Below are 11,167 nucleotides of genomic sequence, written 5' to 3'. Positions count from 1 at the left end.
ATCCCCTCTGCTCAGCACGTGTTAGGCGCTGCGTCCAATTCTGGCCCCCCAGTACAAAAAAGTCATTGACAAACCAATGTGAGTTCAGGGCCATGATGTTGGTTGGGTGCTGGAGCACCTGCCCTGCAAGGAGATGCTGAGGGAGCTGGGCTGGTTCAGCCTGGAGAGGAGCGCGCTTGAGGGGTCCTAACAGCAGCCTGCTAATCCCGACGGGGAGTGATCAGGAAAGCAGAGCTAGGCTCTTCATAGCATTGCATGATGGGATGAAGCAAGGCAACAGGCTTGTCTTCAGACAGAGAAGTTCATACTGGGTGTAAGGAAAAGTGTCTTCATGCAGGACAGCCAGGTGGTGGGGCAGGTTGCCCACAGGGGCTGTGCAGTCTCCATCCTTGGGGCCTCTCAAGACCCCACTGGATAAAGCCCTCAGCAGCCTGGTTTGAGCTCAGAGCTGACCCTGCTTCGTGCAGAGAACTTCTAACTCACATTCTTCTATGATTATATGTTTTCTTTACATGTGTGTGTATGTATGTATATATATGTATGGATTTTGAGTAATGAATAATTAGTTGCAGATGTTTTGCAAAGTATGTTCTTGGAGTCTAAAAAAAATAATCTATCCCTGTTGCTCAACCCCTCTAGTTGAAGGGCCAGAAATACATTCATTATGTTTCAGTTGATATTTTTAATTATAGCTGGTATTTCTGAGCCATTTACATGTGAGAGCTAGCCTGTTGGTAAATGGCATTTAGATAATGAAGTGTTGCATCCCTTTTCATGACAGCGTAATTCTGTTCTAATATATTAATAGCTGGCTTTAGCCTGTACTGTGGCTCTGTTTCTTCACTGTTCCTTTTTAACACCTTTTGAGTCTGCTGGATAACTTTAATCAAATTTGAAGGACAGATAGATGTCTCAGAAATAAGTCAGTCACTTGGCAGAGTGACCAAATTAGTCCCTCTGTTGAGGGAAAGGCAGGCACAGCTCAGCAATTAAATGACTTTTCATTACGTCTTTTCTTTGGGGCTTTATGCAAGTAACAGCGTCCTGTTTTACCCCATGGTTGTAAGGACCATAACAGGACAGCTGGGTTAATGGGGTGAGGAGAGGTCTCTGGAGCCAGGGAAGAGGGAACAGCAGAGGACTTGGACCTGCAGGAAACCAAGCTCCTGTTGTTCTGTAGCTGTCTGAGGCGAGGCTTGTCAGTGGTTTGCCAAGAGCTCTGGAGCATACCGTGATCCATTGCATGAGATCCAGGGTCAACGTTGCGCGATTTCAGTGTCACAAGACAGTAGAGCTGATTTCTAGGTCAGGGCTCATGCCTTGGTGTCTTGCTTTGAGTATCTGCATGCTGATGGCTTGGAAACTGAACTTCTCTCATATAAGGAGGACCCCTCTGAAAATAAAATAGGTCCATAGCAAGAGTCACTGTGGGAAAATAACTATAGCTTCTATGTTAAAGAAACTGAATAACCCCCAAACCTGTGAAGGGTTTACCTGGTATGACAGCTGTAACAAGACCTGCTCCTGAAGGCTCTTCTCTTTCTGCAGTGGCTTTGCTCGGCTATGCACGGCCAGCTGGGGTCAGCCTGTGTACTGCTGAAGACCTCATTTCTCCACGAAAGGTTCAGGGGACAGTTTCACTCGCTTCTCCAGAAATAACAGCTTTCATCACTTCCCTTACCCATTTTATCATGTCTTCATGGGAAGAGCAGGAGCACACATGCTGTTTCTGGCACGGAGGAGGAAATAACCATTTGGGGGAGGCAGCTTCTTTTGGGGACAGTGCTGCCTTAAAATGCTGTGAAACTACAGCCTCAGGCATTCTTGAGCTTTCTGTTTCACCATCTGAAGGGATGCCATCTACACGTTTTTTTTTAAAGCTTCTGAAAAGCTTAGTCTGTTTTATGAGGAATGTGTTAGGTATCTTAGTTATTTATGTAATTACACTAATGAAGTGGTTGTATTTATTGTTTTCTGAGGAAATGCTTGGTATTTTTGGATTCATGTTCTTCAAAGAGAGGAGATGAATTTCCTGTTAAGATTTTGAATGTGATTTTTTCAAATGTCTTCAGAGGAAAAAGTAAACTTGAAGAGTGATTACAGAATATTGGCTAATTAGCTATAGTGTAACTGCTTTAATTACTTTTATCCCCGAAGCCACATGACTGTGCAGATGACTAGCAGATGACTTATTTAAAAAAAAAAAAAAAGACGTGTTCACACTGCAAGGTTAATGAGCCTAATTAAATATAGTTTTCCTTAGCCAGATACTAAATCATAAAGCTTGGGGGAGTGGAGGAGGGGGAGAATCCAAAGGCAGTCAGTTCAATTTCAAATAATGGTTTTATTCTGACTTTTAATGAGGGGAAAAAAAAAGTTGGAATTGTGAGTGATTTTTCTGAATAGAGACACATTTAAAGATTCGGTGAGACCTCACATGGCAAACTTTGGAAGTCTATTTAGAGACAATTACGCTGAGACGTATTTGTTTTCACTTGCCCGCTGCTTTAATTAATGGAGAAGTGGTCTTCAATAAAAGGTCTGTGTTAGATAGAAGTCTCCATCTGCTGCCGCGTATCACCAGAACCTTTGTCCTTCCTCGCCGGGCGTTTTTTTATTACACCATTTTATTTCCTTCAGTGAGCTGCATAATGTCTCCCATCAAGTTGTACAGGCAGGATGGAGTTCTGATTTCTGTTTAGTTATTTTTATATATATATATATAGTTTTCTTCCTTTGCTGTGCACAGGGGTTCAATATCCCACCTGCAGAAATACTCGGAGATCCCAGTTCTGTGGTCTTTCAAGGAAACTTGTGTCTCAGGCACAAAAATTAGATATGGCACCTTATTGAGCTGCCACATGTCAGCTACCTTTGTGACTAGTGCCGAGCTATTAAAAACAGAAGGTAAAATGTGTTACGCAGTGAAAAGAGCTTAAGCCAATGAATTTCACTGTGTTTGCAAAGGAGTAAGAACGTGCAATCAGCTGCTGTTGGTCGGCCAACACGTGGTGACTTCACAGGTGACTTTGGGCAAAGGTGAGGTAGCAAAAGAAGTAGCTTTATTTTCACTTCCGCTATTCTTTTCCCTCTTTTCTCCCACTGACTATAATTTCTTAAACATCCCTTCCCACCCCGCAAAGGGTGTTACGATTGACTTTCTTTTAAGCTAACCTATCGTGCAGTGCTCCGTTCAGAGATTACTCAGACCTTCTGAGAAGGTCTCAAAAGTCTGTTAGGGATGGGTACAATAACAGTATATTTCTACCAAAGTCCAGTACAAGATGAATCAGGCTGAATCTGCTCCAAATACTCAGTCGTTAAGGGTTAACCTACTCACGGGTGTAATTTTGGTTCTTTCACTTAAATTCAGGTTTATGCCCCAAGAAACAAGAAGATGAATATTTTCCATGTTTAACAAACTGAATGCTGTCTCCATAGTCTTCCTAACTCTTCTATAGAAGGCAGTAGTTTTTATAAATTAATTATTTAGTTGGATTTCTGGGTTGTTTTTCATAATGTAAACTGCTTGCTTTGATTTTATCCCATCCTCCAAAGAGGCTGAAGGCTCACCATGCACCCAGCGGGGTTAAAAAGTTATCTACGTAAATTGGATAATGATTCTGCCCGAGCACTTGGCACATGGTAGGAGAATCGCAACACAAAGTTTGTGTTTCCTTCATGCATTTATTTATTTATTTGTGCTTTCCTCCCCCATGGACTTAATGGCCCCATGGGAAGTGATATCTGCTCTCTGCTGATCACGTAGGAGCCTCAACCTTAAAGCAATGGCGGTGGATACAGAGGTTTCACCAGCCTGTACTTCGTCTGTCTGTGTTTATATGGTTTACATTTATTGATAATCAAAAAGAAGGGAATTTCTAGCCATAGGTTTTTTCTCACCTGCTTTCTACATGTCAGTTGAGCTTCTTCCTTTTGGGACAGAACCAATAAGCCTGTGGCTTTCAAAGTGGAGAGAAGCAATGAGGGTTTGTTGTTCGACTGCTTTGCACCTTTGCAAGCTTCTCCTTTTCTTTGCCATACAGTGACACTGATGCTAAATTCTTAATGAAATCCTTAAATTCCTTAGGATTCCTTTGAAATTCCTTCTTTGATTTACTTTTTCGGCTTTTGGCCAACATTTTGACCTTGTAGGTATCACTGATTTAATTACATGTGTGTGGTAATAGGAAAGTTGACTTTCCTCCGCACTAGTCACGAAGGTAGCTGACACGTGGCAACTCATTTAATTACACCTATGTGGTAATAGGAAATAGTAGCAAGGTGGCTTACTGTCCTCAGAACAAGATTTTGTTTAGCTATGTTTCGTGCCTTTATTCTGCATTTCCACTGACTCTTCTTTACCCTAAATTGGCTTCTCCAAAGCTTTTTATAAGTCTAATTAGATAAACAAGTGTATTTACACATTCTTTAGCCATTATATTAGTTCTGTACTTTTTTTTTGCTATTAAAATGATGAAGTAGGAAGAAAAAAAATTGAGGGTGAGATTTCTGTACAAAATTAGTGATTTTGGTTATTGGCTTTTTAAAGAGTTTTAACCTTTTTTAATCAATGTGCTTGAGACAAATGCAAGTTGAATACAGTAGTGAAGAAGACTGGTAGAGATGAGATGAACATAATAAATTAAGTGACCCAGAATTATTATCTCTTAGTGTATTAAGTCCACGTCCATATACTGACCTTACCTGATGATGATACTTGATGATTGATGGTGGTGATTTGCTGATGAGTGGTGGTTAATGATTGTTGATGTTGTTTCAGAGTATTTTCATGGATTGCTTATATGATTAATACTTAGAAGAATTATCTATGTTTTGGGATATGAGAGATTTTAAAGATATTATGAGTTCTTTTCCTGTCTACTTCTGTGAGTGGTTTGTGTTTATTAACATTCAAAATTACATTCTTGGTTTATCATACTAAGCAGAAATTTCAAGAGTCAAGAGCCTGAACCCTCAGTTCTCCTTCTTCAGTCAGTTACCCTTCAATAAGCAGTGTCCAATTTTTGGTGCTTCTGTTTTTAGGCAGTTTCATTATTTTAGTAAACGTTGAGCATCTGTTTCTCTTTGTGTCTGGTGGTTATTTATGGATACTGAAACTCACTGAAATGGTGAGCCAGGCTGTCTGCAATGGGGATCTGAAGGAATTCACACATTGAAGATGTTGCCTTGAGTTCTCTGGGATGCATGGGAAGGTGAGCACTTCTCAGGCAGGCAGGCAGGCATCTCGACAGCTTCCAGGCGGGTATGTTGCCCAGGTATTCAGCGATTTTGGAAAGTAGTCAGGCTCTAGTAACAAATGCAGTAAAATTAGCTCTAGACAATAACAACCCCAATGCTTTGTTATGCAAGGGTCTGTCGAGAAGTTTTGGTGACTGTGTGGGATATGGTTCTTGTAAACAAAGGCTCACTCCCACAAAAAATGCTGGTGAATCTTGGGTGCCACAAGCTGAGGACTGGATAAATGTCATCATATTCTGGAATCAAGAAGTAAATCAGCAAGCAGCGGCAGAAGGCTGTTTTGTGGGGGGTTTTTTTGTATATGTTACATGTATGATAAACTTCTAGTAGTCCAGGAGTGGCAACATAGTGTCTCTCATCAGCAATAAGCTGATTCAGTTGTAATGGCAAACAAAACATGCTGTGTGAAACATCCAGTTCACAGACTCATACCCTAAAAGAAGTTAGTGCTGTTATGGTATTTCGGACTGGTGACAAGTACGCAAGCCCTTAAGAGGACATGAAAGCACAACATGCTCTCCGAGGTTCCAAACCAAGCGACAACTTTCTCCTGAAGTCCTACACCATATATTAAAAGAGCACAGAAATAGATAAGACTGGTTTGGTGTTTTTTTTTCTTTTCCCACCCCAGAACTCGGCTGGATCTCTAAAGTGCATGTGAATCAACCTGAAGTTGTGAGGCATGCAGAACAAATTAAAAAATGGAGAACTGTGAAAGGTAATTGGCAAGTAAGTGCTCTTTTTATGCATTCTGTTCTGGTATTTTTAAAGCAGTCACTCTCCCTCTCCCGGCTGCAATATTGAATTTTTTTCAAGATACATGTAAACTTAAATGATGTGCTTGTCCATGTCTTATTTTAATAATTTGTATTTGATGATGATGGGATGGAATAAGGTGACGCATTTATCCAAACAAGTTAAAAACCTTATAACTCATGAGTGGCAAAACCGCAAATGAATTTAAGTCATCTTTATTCATGAGTGGATGAAATTGTGTATTACTATCCCACCACATTTATTCTGTTTCCCAGACAGAGTTCTCTGCATGCTGCCTTCTTATTTTTTAATTTTAAAGCTGTAAGATATGATCATGGTCCCTGTCAAGTTTGACCTACCTGGATGATTTTTCCTTACTTAAACATCCCCAATATGTGTGATTTCTTTGCTTAGCGAGTTCTTAGCGAAAATTCAAAAATCCTGATGGGCTATGGCAGCCGGGGGGAGGAAGGGGAAAAAAACCAAACAAAAGCCCACTAATGTTAAGGGAACTGACTTCTCAGCTCCTGAAATAAGGTGAGTGATTGGTTATTGTCCATTTTGGTATAAAACAGGTTCATGTAAGCCAACCCGAAAGCCAGTGGTGCAAATGAACTTTTATTCAGGGCTGACCTGTATGCACTGACACGCAGGTTTAGAGTGTCTTAGCAGTTACCCTCAACTTCTGCTGTTACTGCCCTTCTGGCAGAATGGACAGATGCTGGCCTGGTGTGCATTTTGGTTTCTCCAGTTGCTCCAGTCCTCTCCAGAGCAGAGGCAGCATGGCGACGGGAAGCGCTGAGCGAGGAGCTGCCAGCAGGGCTGGCTGCAGGATGCCGCGAGTGCTTTGGCAGCTCTCAGCCAAGGGAAAAGGCTGAGAAATGCCATGCAGCAGACTTGGAGCTGCCGGTAAGCTCTCAGCCATGGGGTTGTAACCGGTGTCCAGAGGACAAATTGAGTCTTCATTTGCCAAACAGCCGTTCTGCAAACAAATGCCTGTGATTCCTCCCCTCTGCACACTAAACAAGTTGTTCACTTGCAACAGTAACTGAAAACCTGGAAGCAGAAAAAATGAGACAGTGAAGGATTAATCTTACCGGTGCAAGGAATAGAACAAAGTGGGAATCATTTGATTATATTATGCTTAAAAAAGCTGTTCAAACTACTTGGCATCCTGAGCTTAGCACGTCGGGCAGCCTTTCTGGGGTGACTGAAGCTGCAGTCACAGTGAGCACAGATCTTGCAGGTGACAGTTTGGGGATAATTTGATGTAGCTGTAAGATCCTACTGGAAGGTGACAGAAAAAAAATCTTCCTGCCAGTTACGTGAACCTGAAAGTTTGTGCTGTGAATGTTATGATTAAATAAAGAATAGATGTAAAGTGAATGGTTAGGTACCAGCTCAGCATTTCTCAAGAATTTCTTATGCATAAAAAGTCACCAGGTTTAGCAGTCCAGTGGCTCTGGCTTGGAAAATAGCATGAGTGAGAAAATCCAGAGGATATTCCATAACCTTGGCTTTCTTCAGGTACTGCAGGTGCAAGTAATATAAAAAGGAAGTCTTCTGATTTGGCCGAAGTTACTAGATGAAGAACAAAGCCATAGAGAGCCATAAGCTTTGATTACAAAGAATCATTGGGAAGAAAGGGATTTAGTGACACTGGTACTGAGCTACTTGAGTAAGGTTTTACTTTGAAGAATACCAGAAGCATCCCTCATTACACAACAGCCATGTGCTATTTATTTCCCAGAGATGATTCTAAACCTTTACATGTTTGAATGTAAGTAGCACCACAGATTCAAATTTTGAAGCCCATTTCCCAAAATACACATTTGAAAAACCCTTTTAAAAAAATGTTCATACCAGTTCTTGGAACTCCCTGACTACATCTGTCTTGATGACTTTATGATTCATGTCATACGACATGAGACAAAAATTCCTTCAAATGAGGGATAAAAAAATCCAAGTAAAAGAAACTTAAAATCATTTAAAGTGAAATCCTCTTCTGAAGTATTACAGGGTGAAAGTAGAAATCAGAAACAAGCAGTCAAGCTTAGACTAACAGAGGCCAGAGACGGTTCATCAGGCCTTTAGGCCACCCCAAAGCAGCTGCCTGCGTAACATTTACTGCAGGTTGAGGAAGGAGACTCCCATCAGTGAAGTGTGAAAGGTTTGTAGACTGGCCAGGCACTTGAAGTTTGCAGAGGAATACCTCCATGTGGAAACAGGAAGTTTTGCTGCCTATACTGACAAATGGTGTCGCAGAGCAGAGCAGTCAGAGAGGGGCATTATGGACTCAAACGGACTTTGCCATTGCAAACTCTCCCCTTGTTGAACAAGTGTCCACTAAGAGATGTCAGCTTTTTGTGAGGCTGTAACTGTAAATGAGAATTCGCTGGAAGATCTTCAGCAAATATTTCAAAATAATGTCTTAAGCTCAATTTTCGTTGAGCAAGAAAGCTCAAGAAATTTTTAGTTGTGCTTCTGTTCCATTCTCCAATTAATAAGTCTTTTAAAATTCTTAACATTTTCATCTGTATCATGCTTTTGCCTTGTCGCTGAGCTCTTGCTTTTGTTTTTTGCACCAAATAATTACAGATGTGTTTTATTTCTGGTTCACACAAAAAAAATTTAGAATTTGATCCTTTGATTCTGAGAGAGCGGACTTTTGATTCCAAATCCTTTTTGTACCGTTAGCTATTGCTCGACATGAACATCTGCCACCCCTGTCTGTCATAAACCATTCTTCGCATATTCTCCACGTTACATCTCATACATTTGCTCATTCTTAGAGTGAGAGCCAGGCTTCTGATTCCTGCATCTTCTAAGTCAGTTTGACTGTGGAAGTATAAACGGAAATACTACATTCCTTGCTTCACTCCCTTTGTAGGCTGCTTGGCTGCTGAAAGCCGTCACCTGCATCGACCTCACCACTCTTGCAGGAGATGATACTCCTTCAAATGTTCACAGACTGTGCTTTAAAGCAAAGCATCCCATCAGAGAGGATCTTCTGAAAGCCTTGGACATGCTTGATAAAGGTATGATAGTTTTTGTTGTGTGCATTTTGTAGAGAAAATGTCTACATTTCGTGAATTTTTTTTTCAGTTTTCATTAAGGTGTAAAAATGGCCTCTTCCTATAATGCAGTTACGGGAGGCAGTGCTGCAGAAGTAGCAGTCCTGAGAGAACAAACTAGGTCCTATATGGTCTTATTCAAAGCAACCGTCTTAAGTTCTATCAGTGAAATATCTATTCCTTTGAGATAATGTAAGAATACAAGGAGGAAGTATTCTCCATTCCCAGTTTGGCAGCCAAAGTGAAGCATGGACTCAGGGCCGCACTCTGAGCTACGATACCTAATGAGCAGATTTGATGTGGAAGCCACAAGTGTGTAACATCAATGTATGTCTTTTAATAACAGTGCACTAAAGTGAAACTAATTGAGTCTGCTGTTAATCTGCTGATGTCCTTAGGAAATTGGAGAAGTGGGGAGGGTTCATGTGACTCCTTTGGATTTCATGCTTAGCTGCTGTTTATGTAACGACCGAGCCTGCCACTTTACCTGTCAGAAAAGATGCATTCCAGACCTATGCATTCCACATGTTATTTTTCCTTCAGAAAACATTTATCTGTTACCTGCTTCTTTCAGTTAGGTAAGATAGGAGACACCTTTGCAGCCCTGTCTACTGTAAGGAAACAGTTCTGCAGTGAGTGTGTGCGGCTGTGTGTGTATCTCATGCACACACGCAGAGTTCCCACCTAAGTCAACAGAGTTGCAGGGGTGGAAGACAGCCCTTAGGAGCTAGTGGTAAAGCTTTCGTTGACATTACTCAAGCAGGCTCCATCTGAAGCCCCAATGTTACACCCAAGATTGAGCACCATAACACTTCAGAGCAACGTGAGACTGTCAGTGTAACCATCAGTAAAACCTCTTTATATCTGGGCAGCATTTCTGAATTTTTCCAGATGTAATCTCTGATGTGTCCGTGAGTACCATTTGACTTTTGTCCAGTCACGTAGGCCTTACGATCATCTAGCAAAAAAAAATCCCAGCCACATTTGAGGCATGCTTTTACTATTGAAATATTTCAGTTATAACATGGCATTGTTCCACGGATTGAAGTCATACGATACAGAACCAAAGGGGAATCAGACATCTGCATTTAACCCATACACATAAAATATTAGAGATTAGGATTATTTTAGAACTTGGATTTAGGGACTCGTCAGACAGTTGAAGTATTAAATATGAGGTCAATTATCTGAGACTTCGAGAGAGTAGCATTTTAACTGGAAATGCAGTAGGACTGCATTAACATAAAGACTGCTTGGTTGCTGCTGGGCCTAGTCTGGCTGAACAAGTAAGGACAGATCTTGGCAGTGCTGTTTCTCTCACAGTAATTTGCTGATTAAGCGTGTCTTAGCTGTACATGTTGGCATCAAACAGGGAACCTGTCAATAAAAATCTTGGTGCTTTAACCTCCTGCTAATGCAAACGTGCTCCCAGGGTCAGGTGAAGGAACATGAGAGAGGTAGCAATATGGAGAATTACATGAACCGTTTGAGCAATAGAACAGACATCCCGCGTCTAGGTGCTTAAGATACTGTGAGAGTGGAGCAGTGGGGCGTGAGAGCAATGCTCTCGTACTTATAATGTGGATTGCACTCGGGGAGGTGGAAGTCCATATGTGAAAAAATGAACTGTGGCTTTTGCAGGTATTACTGTCGGGGCAGTTTGTGTATATCCCATGAGAGTCTCCGATGCTGTTAATTCCCTAAAGGCTGCTGGCTGTAACATACCAGTAGCTTCAGGTAAGCTTTATTCAAAAATATCCAGCTAAATATTTTGGTACTATAAAATCTATAAAAAAATCCAGAAATTTGGATTTGCTTTTGTTTCAGAGAGTAAGGTGAGAAGGTAGCAGGTGGAAAGAAGGGAATGGAGGGGAGAATTTGCTTCTGGTATAATCTTTTGTTTTCTTTCAACTTCAAGCTTACCAAGAATGTCAAGTCTGTTTTGCTGGAAGCTCTTCAAAGAGGGCCTTAATATATATCAGTGTTTTCCTCACCTGAATAGAAGAAATTACAATAGTGTGCTGGACAAAGTATCAGTAGACACTAAGTAGATAGTAGTAGTAATAATAATAATA

At 41.1% G+C, this 11,167-nt stretch overlaps 1 protein-coding gene across 1 annotated transcript; it reads left to right on the top strand.

Moving 5' to 3' along the window:
- Positions 1 to 5,857: 5,857 nt before the first annotated feature.
- On the top strand, positions 5,858 to 10,829 carry LOC104512097 (putative deoxyribose-phosphate aldolase; the record flags this gene model as incomplete). Its single annotated transcript, XM_010154951.1, has 3 exons — positions 5,858 to 5,991; positions 8,909 to 9,056; positions 10,734 to 10,829. Coding segments are annotated over 3 exons (378 nt in total), but the record flags the coding sequence as incomplete, so codon positions are not given.
- Between the last annotated feature and the right edge of the window lie 338 nt (positions 10,830 to 11,167).

The sequence above is a fragment of the Eurypyga helias genome, unplaced genomic scaffold (genome assembly GCF_000690775.1).
Source record: "Eurypyga helias isolate BGI_N326 unplaced genomic scaffold, ASM69077v1 scaffold37970, whole genome shotgun sequence".
Lineage (NCBI taxonomy): Eukaryota > Metazoa > Chordata > Aves > Eurypygiformes > Eurypygidae > Eurypyga > Eurypyga helias.
Note: the sequence above shows the minus strand (reverse complement) of the source record. Positions and strands in the feature narration are given on the sequence as shown.